Below are 17,480 nucleotides of genomic sequence, written 5' to 3' on the forward strand. Positions count from 1 at the left end.
TGTGATTTCCCAGTTAAATCGTTAAATCGATTCTGGGTTATTTTTTGATTACATACACATATTTGATCATTCAAATTCTAATTTCTCAATTGATAATTTCTGTATCTGCCAAATATAATTTTTGAATATGATTTTCATTTATCCTGTTACATCAGCAAAATTAATAACATTACATATTATAATTATACATATACATATTATATATTATTTAATAACATATACATATATATGTGTGTGTGTGTGTGTGTGTGTTTTTCTGTAGTGCTTTCCACTTTTTCTACAGTACAAATATGTGGATGTTGCAAAGCTTTTACTATATTAATGTAAATTTGTCATGTCAACAAAGCACCTTGTCACTAACCTTGAACTGAGAGAGAGGAAGTGCAGGGGGTCCTCAGGGTGATGTTACACACTCAGATGGGGGATTTCCTCCCACTTCAAACACAACACTGCACATATAAACTATAAAGTAAACCTCCACTCTCTCTCTCTCGCTCTCTCTCTCTCTCCTCTCTGTCTCTCGCTCTCTCTCTCTCTCCTCTCTCTCTAACTCCTCCTCTCCGGTCTGACTGTATTGGTATGTAAATGTCTGAGGGCTGAAACACCTCACAGGTGAAGCTCTGCTGTCAGACACTGACGTTCAGCTCTTTAACTCAGACTCAGTGAGTGTCGAGTGTTCAGATTTGCAGTGTACAGTCTGTCACTCTGTATCACTACTGACTCTCATTATGGGAACATTAACAGCTAAATACAAATGTGTACGTTCTTAATAGGGTTCCAATGTGTTTAGAACATTTTTTGCCTTTAGCTGAGTGTGTTTTGGATTTGTTGTTCTACAGTCTAGACTTTTTGCTCTCTAAACTTTCACTAAGCAATGCCTCTGCTCTCCTCTGTGGATAACTCTGGACCTTACTGGAGAAGGAACACAGTTCTAGATGTTATTAGAGCCTGAGGATGGTTCTGGACGTTATTGGAGACTGAAGATGGTCCTGGATGTGATTGGTGCCTGATGACTGTTCTCTGCATTACTGGAGCCTGGACTGTTCTAGATGTTCTTCTAGGACGGTTCTGAGAGGTACTGGGGTCCACTGTGGTGGAGCTGGGCTGGTATGAAGGATTTTGGTGGGTGTTCAGTTCTGGATCTGATCAGCTGGGTGTGAGAGCAGCTCTGATGCTGCTGCATTTCGAGCTCCTTCTCTGCTGCATCATCAGCGGCTGTTCGGCACTGTGGAGACCATGTACAGGTACAGCCTCTCACCGTGCACAGGTGTTCTGTCTCAGCACCGGCAGATTTTACTCAGCACTTTACCAATGACAGTTACACCTAACTTGCACAGGTACACGTTAGCTGGCACAGGTGCATTTTTCCCAACACAAGTACACCTCATCTAGCAGAGGTCGCTTCAGCTGGATAAAGTACACCTTACCTGGCACAGGTGCACCTCACCCAGCATTGATACAGCTCACCTATCACAGGTATACCTGAACCAGTATACGTATAGCTCACCTGGCACAGGGACACTTAGCAAACATCCACCTCACTCAGCACAGGTACACTGGATCTGGCACAGGTACTCTTTGCCTGGCACACGCACACTTTACCCAACACAGGCACACTTCACACAGCACATGTATGGCCTTTCACCAACACATGTACACCTCACCTGGCACAGGTATATTTTACCCAGCACTGGTAAACCTAAACTAGCATAAATACACCTCAACTGGCAAAGGCACACTTTACCCTGCACAGGTACACTTCATCCAGCACAGGAACACCTCACCTAACACAGTTACACCTCACCTAACACAGTTACACCTCACCTAGCACAGGTACACTATACTGAGCACAGAAACACCTCATCTTGCATATTACATTTTACCCAGCACAGGTACACCTCACCCTGCACAGGTACACCTCACCCTGCACAGGTACACCTCACCTAGCACAGGTACACTTTACTGAGCACAGAAACACCTCACCTAGCATAGTTACATTTTACCCAGCGCAGGTACACTTTACTGAGCACAGAAACACCTCACCTAGCACAGGTACCCCTCACCTAGCACAGGTACACCTCACCTTGCACAGGTACACCTCACCTAGCACAGGTACACTTTACTGAGCACAGGTACACCTCACCTAGCACAGGTACACTTTACTGAGCACAGGTACACCTCACCTAGCACAGGTACACTTTACTCAGTACAGTTAAAACCACCTCACCTGGCAGCAGCATGATCTCTGCTTCCAAAACTGTTATTTTGCCTAAATCATCTTTAAATCATTCATTATGAACAGCGAGCCACAGCGCAGGTGACTGTGCTCATCTGAAGGCGGCTGCCTGTTTCTTTATGCCGTGATGTTACAGAGTGCAGCTCAGCAGGTTCTGACACGTCCTTTTAATGTTAACTGTCAAAGGCAGTATTTCACTCTACTGTTCCAGTCAGGCTTTGTAATTACTGCAGATTTTCTACCAGATTGCCAGAGGATTATGAGCTTCAAGTTCAGTAAACTGTTTAAGCTAACTAATTATGTTCTATCATTCAAAAGCCTGCAGGTAAAGGGGAGGCGCAGGGCTGTTCTTCTGTTCTTCTGTATGATCTTTCCTTCCTCGCTCCCTCTTTCCTTATAGCTGAAGTGGACGTGGTGGAACTAGATGTAGTTGCTGTCGCGGAGATGAGATTCAGATTAGATGTGCCATCCAAGTGTTGAGATAAAACAGTTACGTCTCTGATGTGAGAAAATGAAACAATTTCTGCACAATATAAAAAAATGGACTGTCGAATGTTTGGGGACACCTGGGTGAACTCCTCCAGTTCCGCCAAATGTGAAATGGTTGAGTGTAGAGACTCTTTACAGTGGTGGTGATAGGAACCAGGGGTCACCAACAAATATAGACATTTTATTTACTATCCAGAACCACCAGTGAACCTACACGAGTCTTCTGAGTTTATATGGAATGTTGATGATGGAAAATAGTGGAAAATCTGAAATAATAAGTTTTCTTTGGGGACTATTTTGCCTCACAGCACCCCTCACAGCGCCCTGCATGTATCCCTCCACCATGAATGGAGTTTAAGTTCTCAAAACTATCATAAAACAGTGTCTCAGTCATCAGGCAGTGAATTCATAACCATTTCATGTAGTAATTTTCTGTGAGGGAGCTTTTAGAGCTGTGAACAGTTCTGACTCGGTACGTTTCTCTACACTCTTAAAAACATGGCTCTCTGAGGGGTTCTGCGGTATAGACAATGATTCTATAGAGAACCATGAACACTCAAAGAATCTTTTGCAAGATTAAATGGTTCTCTGCATGGTGAAAAATTCCTCAGTTTGTTAGAGAATGTGTTGCATATTTTTCTATATAGAAGCTTTTTGAAAAAGCACCAAATTGTTTTGATATCAAGCTCATAATGAAAGCAGAACCATTTTCAAAAAGCTGAAAAACCATACACAACATAACTTAAGCATGCAAATGGTTCTTTGGGTGTTCGTGATTCTATATAGAACCATTGTCTTTACTAAAGAACCTTTGAAGCGTTTCACACTAAAACACTCTTTGAACTTCTTTACATCTTATGCTGCAAAAAATACTCATAGCACATGAAAACATCCCTTAATGTAGTCAGTATATCTGATATTTCCCATTATGAGACTGTTGTGAAAATATTATAAAATTATTGAACTTATTTCTAGATAGTTTTGCTTGTTTTGAGTAATATATCTAGTGAGTGTCTTGTTCCACTGGCAGATCATTAAACTCATCTTTAGAAATAATGCAGGTACTACCAAAACACACCAACAACCTCATAATGAGAAATGTTAGAGATACGGACTAGATTTAAACTGTTTTGACTTGCTAATAGATCTTTTTTTCAGTGTAAACATTTATAAAAATTTAAATTGTGAAAAACTGGTGGAATGCCCGTAACAGAAAGTTATAAGTGTGATTCTGATGTTACGGGAGCAGCTGATAAAAGCCGTATGTTGAGATTAAAGCCCAAAGCTGTGCATAGTCTCCCCCTGATGTGATGTTACTTAACAGCACTCAGATGTTTAAACCACCTTTTAAACCAAAAGAGCTTCAATATGAGCTTCTAACAACATTCTGGAAATCATTATTTAGGCAGAAGCTGCTCTTCATACCAAGCAAAACACTCAAAGCATTAGTGAGTAGCTGTTTTATGTTTGCTCCTGTTGGGCGTGTTGGTGAACTTGGTCACCTGTACCTGTACGCTTTTACAGCGCAGAGGATACTGAGTGATGTCAGATCAGTGCAGCACAGCAGGTCACTCAGTGGATATGTTTAATGAATGTGGTAAAGCAGAACTGATTAACTGTGTTTGTAATAAAGTGGCCAGTGAAGGGAACCACAAGGTGGGTGTTTCTAATGAAGTGGCCAGTAAGTGGAAGCACAAGGTAGGTGTTTCTAATATAGTGGCCAGCTTATTTTGAACAGTTAAATTGACAGATGGACGGTATAAAAACATCAAACTTTTATTTTAATAACTGCTGTTGCTTATTGATTTGTTAAGCCATTGGCAGTAATTAACAGCAGACAGAATTACAATATTTTGCACGAGTAGTAGAACAGAATACAGTCCAGTAAAGTGTATAAATATGCCTGTACAATGTTATTTCCTTCTAACAGCCATTTGTATGTTGTAGTTTCTGAATGAAAAGTTTATACTGGAACAAACGGAACAAAACATTCTATCTCCATTTTTCAAAATTTGAAATTCCCCCTGTCGTTTCTGGTGTGTGTTCATTTTACTGAGTATGTTTTTTCTCTGTCCTGTAAAGCTGGCGTTTAGGATATATGAGGTTTTGTGACGATATTCTGCTTTGTTATTTTTCCTGAATGTGTTCTAAAGTGGTCTTTGTTCACACATGACTTCCACTGAACGTACAGCGTTTGTTGTAGAATGAAAGGTTCCTCAGAGCCGCTGTGTAAAGTCCTGTTTGCTGTCTGAAGCGGCTGCCCGGCTCTTCAGCTCTTTGAAATGTGATCTGTAAAGTCTCTGCATCGCTTCGTTTCCCTCTTTGATTTTTTCAGGCGAATCAAAACAAAACAAGAGGTTTTGCCCTTTGAACCTGAACCGTTTATTTAAGTAAACACTCGCTTCTCATAGAAATCTGACTGAGCCTGTCATCACTCAGCACACTTTCCAGAAACAGCAGCATAGCAGAGCAGCTAAAGGCTAATGACTGAACTGGAGCTGAGGCAAAATAGATTACAATCTAGGTGTGGACAATGCGGTTATATTGATTGTTATCATGATCATTTACATCATATTACATGACAGTACATGTTGTTGTACATCACATGAATGTTGGCCTGTATTTATCAGAGTTCTCAGAGTATGAAAACTGATCTGGTACCAGTTTATGTCGTTTATATTGTGCTCTATAGGACTACACAGACTGATCAGACCTGACCTTAGATCAGTATTTTTACTCTGAGTTGCCTGATAAGTGTGGGTCAGTGCTTAAAGGTGCGCTCTGGACTAAAACTCCAATTTAGTCCAATATGGTATTTGTGGTGTTGTCCAGTTTTCTGTAGAGAAGCTTTGCATCCCTCAACCTCAACGATTTGATGGAATTTACAATTTTATACCGCTTTTTAATCATTTTTACATTGTTTTTTTTTTAGTTCACTACAATACCCAGCATGCATTGCACTTGCAGTGTTTTCAAAAGGTCCTCCCACCTTCCAGATGCATCATCAGAAGGTTGTTTTTTTAGACCGTTTACAACAGACAATGGTTACGTTTCTCATTTTGGTCAGAGTTTCCCTTTAAAGAACACCTGCATGTTTCATAATAAAAAAGAGAGCATAATTAGGCCTGTTTCACTGGATTCAGTGGATTCAGTGGATTCAGTGCGAAAAGCTGAATAAAATCATTGTATCATTTTAAACGCAGCACTACTACAGTATTTTGAAAACATCTTCAAGTATCGTGATGATATACTTTTGCCGTATTGGCCACCTTAATTATACCTTGGTCAGGGCAATGTTTAATCTGCAACACATTAATCTTTGGACATAACTGTTAGGCCTTATTTGTGCTTTCTGTTTTATTTAAATAAATTACTAATAAAATATCAGGATTGGGCAAAATTCTAAATAAACTGTTCTAAATGTATTCAGTAACATATTTCATTACAGTACATAATAAGTAACGTATTCATACACATTTAGAAAACATTTACAATAAATGTTTCAGGCATACTGTAAATCTTTTTCCATGCTGTTCCTCACTGTTACTGGTTGTCAGTTTTCTTCATGCAGTTCTTCCTTGAACTATGTTTCATGAAAAAAATCACTAATCATTTAAATGAATTTCCAAAAATTCATAACTTTTTTCTCTCTCATCATCTGCTTCAGTCCACTGCTGCTCCCACAATCCCCGAAGCAGAAGTCCAGTACAACACTGATGCTAAAATTATTACTCCCAAACACGTCCACTGCTGAGGAGATCATTGGTTTATCCGTCTACTCAGGCTTTAGTAGGAACTTCAGTTTGCAAAGAATTTTTAATTCCGTTAATTGAGGCTCTCTTTAGAGTTGGTCTAGCGAACATGTTTGCTACACTGAGCACTGAATCCAAAATAGTTAATAAACAAGCAGTGATGGAGTTTATTTTAAAGACGGTATATTCTTTAATGTAGTGGGTGAGAACTCTTAAATTATTCTTTTTTTTCTGAATCCGGACTTTACAAAATGTAACTTGGATGGAAAACAGATACTTTATTTCTGTGCTCTGAATATTCCATTACATTCCAACCCTGTGAATGCCCTTTACTGCTTTCTGCAGTGCCCCCTGGTGGACATTCAACTGGTAGAATGAAAATTGACCCCAAATGAATGAATGAATATGACTGGATTTATCAAAGAAAAGCCCCACAGTCAATGAAACAACTTAAAATAGCTTAAGAGATCTTTAATAGAAAACAGTCATGCAGAAAAGGAGTAGAAATGTTTTTTTGTGGCAGACGAGCTTCAGTTCAAACTTCCTGGACTACAGTTTAATTAATATGATCAGATAAAATATTTTACCCACAACTCTGTTATCAGATGAACTAGGACTCTGTCATCTCTCTGTGTGTGAAATGTTGTTGAGCTGCTAGAGAGCAATGAGCCGTGAAAGAGGAGGGGGGGGACCCCCTGCTGTGAAAAATGATTCACACCTCTCCACAACGAAGGCCATGCTGACATAAAACAGACACCTGCAGCTTTCTTCATATTAGACAATCCTGCACAACTGACATAATAAACACGCACAGCGTTTAAACTCAATAACAACACTTTTGTAAATCAGACGCATTTCCATCTAAATATAATCAATCAACAATATTGAAGAATAATGCATAGGTCCACTGAGGGAGATCCAAAACAGGCAGAACTAGCATTTCATTGTATGTTATGCTGTTTAAAGGGTAATGTTTTTTTTTAGTTCATGTTCGTGCCCTAAATCGTTGTGTAACTAAAAAGCACTATACAAATATAGTTTAGCATGAGTACTAATATTACTATATTTCCAAAAAAGTTGGTATCCTGGGTGAAATGTAAATAAAAACAGAATGCAACAATGTGCAAATTATTTAAAACTTATATTTCATTGAAAATAGTACAGAAACAACATATCAAATGTTGAAACTGAGATTTTTTTTTAAATACAGGCCTATTTTGAAATTGATTCAGCAACATGTTTCAAAAAGTTGTGCAAGGGGCAACAAAAGGCTGGTAAAGTTTTGTAAAGTTAAAAAAACACCTAGTGGAGCATTACATAACCAATTTGGCTAAAGAGGAGAGGGACCCCCTGGCTTGTTATCAGCACACAGTTCAAAAGCCAGCGTCCTTGATGGTATAGCAGGGGGGCATTAGTGCACATGGCATGGGAGACTAGCACCTCTGTGGAGGCACCATTAATGCTGAACAATATATACAGGATTTGGACCAACATATGCTGCCATCCAGACGACGTCTTTTTCAGGGAAGGCCTTGATTATTTCAGCAAGACAATGTCAAACCACGTTCTGCATGTATTACAACAGCATTGCTCCATATTAAGAGTCTAGGTGCTAAATGACCTGCCTGCAGTCCAGATCTGTCACCACTGAAATGTTTGGTGTATTATGAAATAAAAAAATTTGACAAAGGAGACCCTGAACTGATGAGCAGCTGAAATCCTGTATCAAACAAGAACGGAAAACATTTCACTTTCTAAACTACAGCAGTGTCTCCTCAGTTCCCAAACACTTACAGAGTGTTGTTAAAAGAAGAGGGGATGTCCCAACTTTTTTGGAACATGATCTAATAATCTAATGGCCACATATGTTTTTTTAAAAAATTATATTTCTCAGTTTTAACATTTGACGTCATCTTTTTAGTATTTTCAATTAAATATAGAACTTAAATGATTTGCATATCATTGTATTCTGTGTTTATATTTTGCACACCTTCCTAACTTTTTTGGAAACAGTGCTGGGGCTTGTTTATGACCACATGAAGATGAAGGCCTGTCAAGCCTCTTCGAGTCAGGGCCATAAATCATAACAGGTTCCTAAAATAGCCGAGTGTAATGACGCGCTCTTCCCCATCGCTGATAAGAGCTTTCAGGTCAGAGATTATCTCCACTGATTCCTTCATCACTGCCATCTTCATCCCTGCTGCTTTGCATCGTCCTTAATTTGCCTGTTGGAGCTGATAGACACAGTTTTCCAGTGACAAGCTCAATTGGGCAGCTGACAGACTGTGACGGAGCTCAGTGAACTCCTGCCTTCTGTATTAAACACGTCACTCACCAGAAACAGGCTTTTCTTAAATAACTTTTACAACAAGATCATTAGTCTCATATTTCTAGATCTGTCATTTTAAATCTTGGTGAGCACGTGTAGGTTCACTGGTGGTTCTGGATGGTAATAAAATGTCTATATTTGTGTTGTAGTCATGGCAACCCCTGGTTCCTATCACCACCACTGTAAAGAAATCTGAACCATCTCACACCAAACCTCTCTGAGTGTGTACAGCTCACACACATTCAGTTATAGGGGATTTACAGTGAGATAATTTTACTTAATAAAAACACTCAAAATAAGCAAAAAAAAGTCTAGAAATATATAATCTTATAATAAGCTTGAAACAATCTCAACACTAGAAATATTACATATATTCTCCAGATTTAGGATCATCTCACCTGCCCAGATGCCATTTTTTGCAGTGTGTAATGTTAATGGTGGTAAAATAGTGAATAACTATCATAAAACAGTGTCTCAGTCATCAGGCAGTGAATTCATAACCATTTCATGCAGTAACTTTCTGTGAGGGAGCTTTTAGAGGTGGACGTCTGGTTCCTATCACCACCACTGTGAACAGTTCTGACTCAGTAAGTTTCTCTAGAATGTTTGGTGTTTCACACCAAACCACTCTGAATGACTCTGTTTACATCTTAACCACTTAATTATGCAGAGATTTATGTCCCTCATTAAGGGAATACTGGCATGCTTTCCTCAGTAAATGAATGCCCTGCTGATTAAAGGCAATAAGAACCATTAGGATAAAATCTGAAGGAATGAAAATGTATAATTGTGAATCATCAGCATAGCTGTGAAAATTTATATTGTGTTTTCTGAAGATATCACCTAGAGGTAACATGTACAAAGAGAAAAGCAAAGGCCCTAAAACTGAACCCTGTGGGACTCCATAAGTAATTTTAAATTTTTTCGATGAAGGATTTTCCAGGGAAGCCAAGAACTGTCTATGAACTACCCTGCTGAAAAAAGACCATTAGAACCATTAGGATTAAAACCTGATGGTTTTGCTTTCCAATGGGAATTGGTTTATGGGTACCATTTTTTTATGGGTACCGAGTCTTTTACACATCATATCAATCCATGATAACACAGAACACTATTAGAGACTATTGGGCACCATCAGAAACCAGAAGAACATTTTAAAGAGTAACTACACCCCAGAAGATATGGAGAATCAAATGGCACTTTTGTAACTGAGAGTCTTACGAGGCTGAAGACTTTTCTCTACTACCCTCTCCCTCTTCGATGAGGCAAGGTGTTTCTGATCAGGCAGTGTGTCTCAAGCCTTAAGAGTATGAGCCGCTGACTCAATCCGCTGAAGAGTTAACTGAGTGCCAGATAACGATATTTTAAGCAAGGCTGGTATATTTTATTATTACAGAGCAGTGCATTTTAGCTGTTAATGGGAAAAAGGTTTTAGGGTGGAGTTACTCTTTAATGGGTTCTATGATTTTATTCAACAGGTACTGGAGTCCATTCCTCATTAACTGAATCCCAGAGATTGTTCCTGTGTAAATTTGTGATGACGGACACCAAATGTAGTCAACCAGCTGAGACGTGTTTGGTGTCTGAAGTTTGTTTCTTTAGTTTTAGCACTGGAGCTACAAGGCTAATGTAGCTAACAAGCAGTAGAAGCTTATACCCACCTGTTAGCATGGTGCTAACAGCACACCTAAAACATCACATGCTTGTCTCAAACCGTGTGGAGTTGTTCAGTATCTCTAATAGACTATACAAGAGAAGAATTAAAGTGTGACTGAATGCGCTGCACCGTTCCAACTCCAGAATGTTCCGTCTGATCAGGAATGGTGTGGTTGTATATGGCATTTTGATCAGATGTCCAATCAGTAATGATTATGTATCAGTGATGAAGAATGAGGAATGGTGTGCAAAAGTTTGTTTTTGTCAATACAAGACCATTAACAACATCCTATTAACCATGTGAGGGAACCATAGCATCCACAACAACCTAGCAACTCCCTAGCAACCACCCAGCAACACCCAAGCAACCATTTATCAAGACCTTTGCAACTACCTAAAATACCATATTAACCGTTCGGCAACACCCTAGCAACCACCTGGGATACCAGAGCAACCACTAATTAAGACCTTTGCAACCACCTAAAATACCACATTAACCGTTTGGCAACACCCTAGCAACCACCTGGGATACCAGAGCAACCACTTATCAAGACCTTTGCAACCACCTAAAATACTATAGTAACCATTCGGCAACACCCTAGCAACTACCTGGGATACTATAGCAACCACTTAACAAGACCTTTGCAACCACCTAAAATACCATACAGGTTTAGGCGACTGTGCCCATCTCCTTGGTCTGTTTCCTCTACAGATCTGCTGCCGCTGGACTTGCTGAGGCGGGTGGTTCCGGCGGGGGGCATGTATCAGAGCCACGTGCGGTTGGTCCAGTCTCAGGGCGCACGGGGTGTGAAGTTCTCTGGACCTCCTCAGGCTCTCAGCTTCCCCGCAGCTCCGCTCTTCACCAACTGCAACTTCTTCCCTGCTGAGTTCTCCATCGTGGTCACGCTAAAGATACCACAGCTAGCTCCTAACGTGAGACACACGCTGTAACACTCATTAGCTAGGTTTTTAAATTAATTCCAGGCCTCGTGGCCTCACCACCAATCCATCTGTGTCCTGCAGTATACTTATGTGCAAATGTGTAGCAGGTGCTAATTTGTGCTCATTTGTGCTAATGTGCTAATAAGCTAAGGTGTACTAATGTGCTAATATTGCTGAGGTACTCTTACAGTAGTAGTGTGCTAATTTGTGCTGATTTGTATTGATGTGCTAACGTGTGCTGATGAATACTGTGCTAACGTGTGCTGATGAATACTGTGCTAACGTGTGCTGATGAATACTGTGCTAACGTGTGCTGCGGTTGTGTTTGCGTGTGACACAGAGAGATGAGTATATCTTCACTCTGCTGGACGGAGATTCGAACCGGTTGTTGTTAGGCCTTCGTCTGGCCCGTGATAAACTCCACTTCCTCCAGCGCTCCCGGCGAGTGACCTTCAGGGCCGTGGGGCTGGCAGACGGCCGCTGGCACACACTGGTGTTAGCTGTCACCGGACACTACAGCATCCTTACTGTGGACTGTGGAATCCCCCTTGAGCTGTGAGTTACTGACCCTGGAACCTTGCTGGACTGGAGTGTGTTCAAATCTTTATGTGCATTTTAGGCTTGTGTTTGGCTTTTAGGCAAGTGTTTGGTGTCTGAAGTTTACATCTTTAGTTTTACACTAGAGCTACAAGGCTAATGTAGCTAACAAGTATTAGAAGCTTATGTTACCTAACCAATGAGCATCATTCTCACACTGTATAACATCTTTTACCTATAAACATGAACATATATATATATCCACCAGTTTAAGAATGACATTCCTCACTAAGTGATGGCAAGGATTTTAGGTGTTTCACCCTGTACAGTGCATAATATTACCAAAAGATTCAGGAAATCCAAAAAATCTGTGTGCATATCACCTTATGGACTGGGGAACACTTTAACAAACTGTTGTCAATAAACACCATCCGTAAATGCAGGTTAAGACTGTACTATACACAGCAGAGGTAACAACATCCAGAAACACTGCCAACTTCTCTGAGCTCGAGCTAATCTAAAATGACCTGATGCTCAGTGGAAACGTGTATTGTGGTCTGATGAGTCCACCTTTCAAGATTGTTTGTGAATGTAATGGACGTTGTGTTCTCTGAGCTAAAGAAGAAAAGGACCATCCAGATTGTTACCAGTGTAAAGTTCTAAATCCAGCATCTGTCATGGTGTATATGTGTGTGTTTAGGGGGGGGTATTAGTGGGTAACCTGCACATCTGTGAAAGCACCATCAACACTGAACACATTTTGGAGCAACATATGCTGCCTTTTAGATGACGTCTTATTCAGGGACGTCCATGCTTATAACAACTAGACACCAAGCTGCATTCTGACACTGAACCACGTTTTACAGCAGCATGGCTGTGTAATCAGAGAGTGTGGATGCCGGACTGACCTGCCTGCTGTCTAGAACCGTGTTCTTTTGAAAACATTTGGAGTGTTATGAAGAATACAACAAAATGCCCAGTGCGGTTATGCAGTGGAAAACTTTTACAACCCAGGAATGGCTAAAAATTCCACTTTCAAAACTGGATCAGTTTGTGTCTTCAGTCTCCAAACGATTATTAAGTAATGTTTAAAGGGAAGGTGATGTAACACAGTGTAAACATGCTCCTGTATCAACTGTTTTGGAACATGTTGCCAGCGTCAAATTTACAGTGAACGTCTATTTACAAAAAAACAATTATATTTGTAAGGTAAAACATAGACTATTGTGTTTCTGTACTGTTTTCAGTTTAATACAGGTCAGTCAGAATTTACTAATCACTGCATTCTGTTTTTATTAGCATCTCAAACACTGTCTCAGCTTTTTTGGATCTGATGATATAGGCATGCAGTTAATGAGATATGCTAATGCTAATTTGTGGGCTTTAAGCTTCCATTACTTGTTAGCTACGTTAACCTCGTAGCTCTAGTGCTAAGACTAAAGAAACAAACTTCACCAAACAACACAAAACATTTCTGCCTGAACTTTAGCTTTAAGTCCAGATATTTACTGTGTTTCTGTTTCTTCATGAACTCCAGGCAGACAGAGAAACCTTTCCCTGAGGATCTGAACACTAAAGGCTCCACCTTTTTCATAGGCAGCAGGAGAAGGTGGAATGGACTGTTCTCGGTAAGACCGCTGGACCTGTTCCATATACAGACATAGAATAAATAATAAAATAACTAAAATAACTACTTGTTGGAGCAGAATATGAGTTTTATACTCAAATACTACAAATACAGCTAATGGTTGCATACAGTAGAATACTTTAGAAAATCAACATTTAGTATCATTAAGAGTTTCTGAACACTGAAGATCACTGTAGGTCCAATTTATGATTCTTAAGTAACATTTTCAAAGACCCAGGGAACCTAAATCTGTGAAAACTGGAAGCGTGAGCTCCTTGGATGCATCAGCCTCGGATGTGATTCCTGCTGTCGCTGTGCTGCTGCTGAAGGAGACAGATGAGGATCAAAACTATGAAAACTACTTTACTTACAGCTGTACAGAAGAGCTTTTCTGATGGTGCTCTTCTCCACTGTAGTGCTGCTCGATCAGAGATCACTAATATAGCAGAGCGAGATAACGACCTTCATTTAACATCAGATAGAGTTAATGATTTAACTGTTAAAATACATTACACCAATTTACACTAACAGCTACTTCATTCTAAGTAGGTACTCAGTGTGGTATCAGACTCGGTATCGGCGAATACTAAAAAATACAGTCTGAAAAAATGGTGTCACTGCCTTCCTCGTTCCAATGACCAATAAATGACCAATATATTTCACCATATTTCTCTCCTCTCATTGTAAATTGATCTGTCATAATCTTGAGTAACGCTTCTGTAAGCATTTGCCTGACCAATCACAAGGCTGCATCTCTGGCCCCTCCCACACAGAAGGATTTCAGAGTCAGAGAATCTTCGCGAGCTAAAGCTAACACAGCATAACCAAAAGCTAGCGAGCCACACCACCTGTCTGTAGCAGCCTGTTGCCCATTCACTCGTTTATCTGTACACAGACACTGTTCCCTCGTCCATTCCTTCATTCAAGGGTTGCTTCGTTTGTCCGTCTGCACATCTGCTTGTTTGTTAATTTTTTCCGCTGGATAATGATGTGAGATCTGGATGAGGGGCAGAGCAGGCTAGGAGTGTTGAACAGAGAGCTGTCAACCAAGCTGCTCATTAGCCACGCCCACACAGTTCTCAGATCAGCGGTCTGATCAGCGGTTTTTAAGCCACGTTTTATCATATTTATATCTTATATTTTTCATTCCAGCTTTGCTGGATGTTTAAATAAATACTCAAGTTTAGTATCGTACAGACACTTTTAATATTTTAATATTTTACTCTGAGTTCTCTGGGAGGTTACTGGCTTATATCCTGCCTATCCTGTTTGTCTCAGACTCACTTATACTGTTTTATGTACTAAAAAACTGTCAAAACAGTTCATTTCTATCTAGGGTTCACTCCTCTCAGACCTCACCTGCTTTCTAAAATACATTTTTAGCCTGTTTGCTATAGTTATTCTGCCTTTCATTGGAATAATAATTCATGTGTCCGACACACACTTTCACTTGTTCTGGACAAACGTTAATGTTGAGTGTTGCATATGTATGTCTGTAGTAACTGTTAAAGTACTAGTATCTCTCTCGCTCTCTGTCTGTCTGTCTCTCTCTCTCTCTGTCTCTCCTTCTCTCTCTCCCCACTACCCCCTCTCCCTATCTCTCTCCCTCCTTCTCTCTCTCTCCTCTCTTTCTCTTTCTCTGTTCCCTGTCCTCTCTCTTTCTCTTTCTCCCCTCTCTCTCTCTCAACCCCCCCGCCCCCTGTAGGGTCTCATGAGACAGCTGGTTCTGTTACCCGGTTCTGATGCGTCCTCTCGGGTTTGTCCGTCCTCTCAGCCTCGACTGTCTATCCTATCCGTCCCTGAGGTTCTGTTACACCTGCCAATCAAACCACCGACCAATGAGCTTCCACTCTACCCGTACGGTAAGCAGGAGCATTACCTATCTGACTTCCTTCTGAGAAATGGAACATTTCAGATCAGCCCCCGCCAAAGCTCCTCCCACCTTAAAGACGCATCATCAGAAGGGGGTTTAGTGTTTAAAGTGTAAGATCTCACTCTGCAGGTGCTGCAGCTCCGCTGTAGGAGGAGAGCAGGTGTGTTTACAGCAGATGTAGTGATGGTTATGTTTTTAATTCCTGCCAAAGTGTCGCTTTAAGAAACTCTAGACGAGACGTTTTCCTCAGGCTCGTTATTGCAGACCTGCAGCGGGCTGAGGAGAGGAGATGGACGAGTCCCGCAGATGGAGTTTTGGTTTGTTTAGGCGGGTTTTCACTTTCAGAGGAGACACTCAGTGGTTTGGAACCAAAAACAAACACTTGAGCAGAGAGTGATTCTCACTTTACACCAAATGAAAAGGAAAAAATAGGAGGAGGTCCAGAGAGACATTCGGGAGATTTACAGTATTTATTTAGCACCTTTAATATGATAAAAACACAAAGTGCTTCACAGTGTGTGAATAAATCAGTGTCAGTGAAACAGTGTTTGACTAAAACGATCATAAAATCGGTCGATTCAACCGTGTCTGCTGTAACAAAATCAGCTGATGCTGTGAAAAGCTAATGTAAGATTCTAATGTGTGATCGTCTCACAGGTAGATGTAAACGTTAAAGTTCATGTTGAAAAAAGTCAACGCCAATATATTTTAGCATGTAGCTTAGCAACCTGGGGCTGTATTAGAGAAACAGTTCAGATCTGACAGGTCAAGATAACATTTTTCACACATTTCTATCACAGAGGCAGATCTGATCTTTTAGGAATGTTATCTGATCTTACAGCATCTTATCTCCAGTTAGGAAATCTTAACCTACTCAGTCGACAATCAGTTGTCATGACTGTTTCCAGCTGAACGTAAACACATCATCAAAAAAACGTAAAAAATGCGAGTCCCAGCTGCTGTTACTGATGTAGAAAAGGTTAAACAGAGCTAAAGTGTGATAAACTGTAAGTAGTGAATACTGTGAGAGCGCCCCCGCTGTTTATCAGAGCGTCGCCGCTCCCCAGTTTCAGTCTCCATTTCCCCAAACGCTTTAGCTGAGCGCGCTAACGTTACTCCTCCTAATAAACAGACACACGTTCAGCTCCATCTCCTCATTATTCACCACCATCACTGTAATATTTCATCATCAACATTAACACACGAAGGTAATCAGAGGGGCGGTGGAAATCGAGTCTGCAGCGTCTGAGATCTTTAAAACGCAGAGTTAGAAAAGAAAATCATCTCACAGTGAAAGCAGCGTTTTACAGTAGAAATAAATGGAGCTCATTATGCTGGTAGTGAACTATGCTGCTGACTCAGCTGCCTAAAAACCATAGAAACGGACCTTAAACAGAAGTGAGGACCCTGTTGGGGTTCATCCTAAAGTTAGGACAGTATTTAGGAGGTTTAGTCTAGTTAAAGCAGGGGTGTCCAGACTTTTTTCAAAAAGGCTCAGATTGTACTGTGTCATGCAATGATGTGCAAATCATTTAAACCCAATATTTTATTGTAAATAGTACAAAGACAACATATCATATGTTGAAACACAGAAATTTTACTGTTTTTTGAAAAATATTTGCCCATTTTGAATTTGATATCAGCAACACATTCCAAAAGTTGAGACGGGGGCCTGTTTACCACTGTGTTTCATCACCTTTTCTTTTACCAACACGCTGTAAGTGTTTAGGAACTGAGGAGACACTGCTGTAGTTTTGAAAGTGAAACGTTTTCCATTCTTGTTTAATACAGGATTTCAGCTGCTCAACAGTTCAGGGTCTCATTTGTCTTATTTTTCATTATGGGCAGAATGTGGTTTTACATTGTCTCGCTGAAATAATCAAGGCCTTCCCTGAAAAAGACGTCGTCTGGATGGCAGCATATGTTGCCAAACCTGTATATATTATTCAGCATTAATGGTGCCGTCACAGATGTGCAAGTCACTCATGCCATGTGCACTAATGCCCCCCTCTATACCATCACGAATACTGGCTTTTGAA

The 17,480-nt window shown here is 40.4% G+C and overlaps 1 protein-coding gene across 1 annotated transcript in view; it reads left to right on the forward strand.

Annotated features, from left to right (window-relative positions):
- The first annotated feature begins 617 nt into the window (after positions 1 to 617).
- The window catches only part of tspearb (thrombospondin-type laminin G domain and EAR repeats b), a 29,631-nt gene continuing 12,768 nt past the window's right edge, over positions 618 to 17,480 (forward strand). The window contains exons 1-6 of the mRNA XM_036573088.1: positions 618 to 662; positions 922 to 1,244; positions 11,175 to 11,395; positions 11,745 to 11,959; positions 13,479 to 13,569; positions 15,274 to 15,430. Of these exons, the coding sequence (XP_036428981.1) occupies positions 1,172 to 1,244; positions 11,175 to 11,395; positions 11,745 to 11,959; positions 13,479 to 13,569; positions 15,274 to 15,430 (757 nt within the window). The 5' untranslated portion in view covers positions 618 to 662; positions 922 to 1,171. The remainder of the gene's footprint in view (positions 663 to 921; positions 1,245 to 11,174; positions 11,396 to 11,744; positions 11,960 to 13,478; positions 13,570 to 15,273; positions 15,431 to 17,480) is intronic.

This window comes from Colossoma macropomum, unplaced genomic scaffold (genome assembly GCF_904425465.1).
Source record: "Colossoma macropomum unplaced genomic scaffold, Colossoma_macropomum, whole genome shotgun sequence".
NCBI classification, from domain to species: domain Eukaryota; kingdom Metazoa; phylum Chordata; class Actinopteri; order Characiformes; family Serrasalmidae; genus Colossoma; species Colossoma macropomum.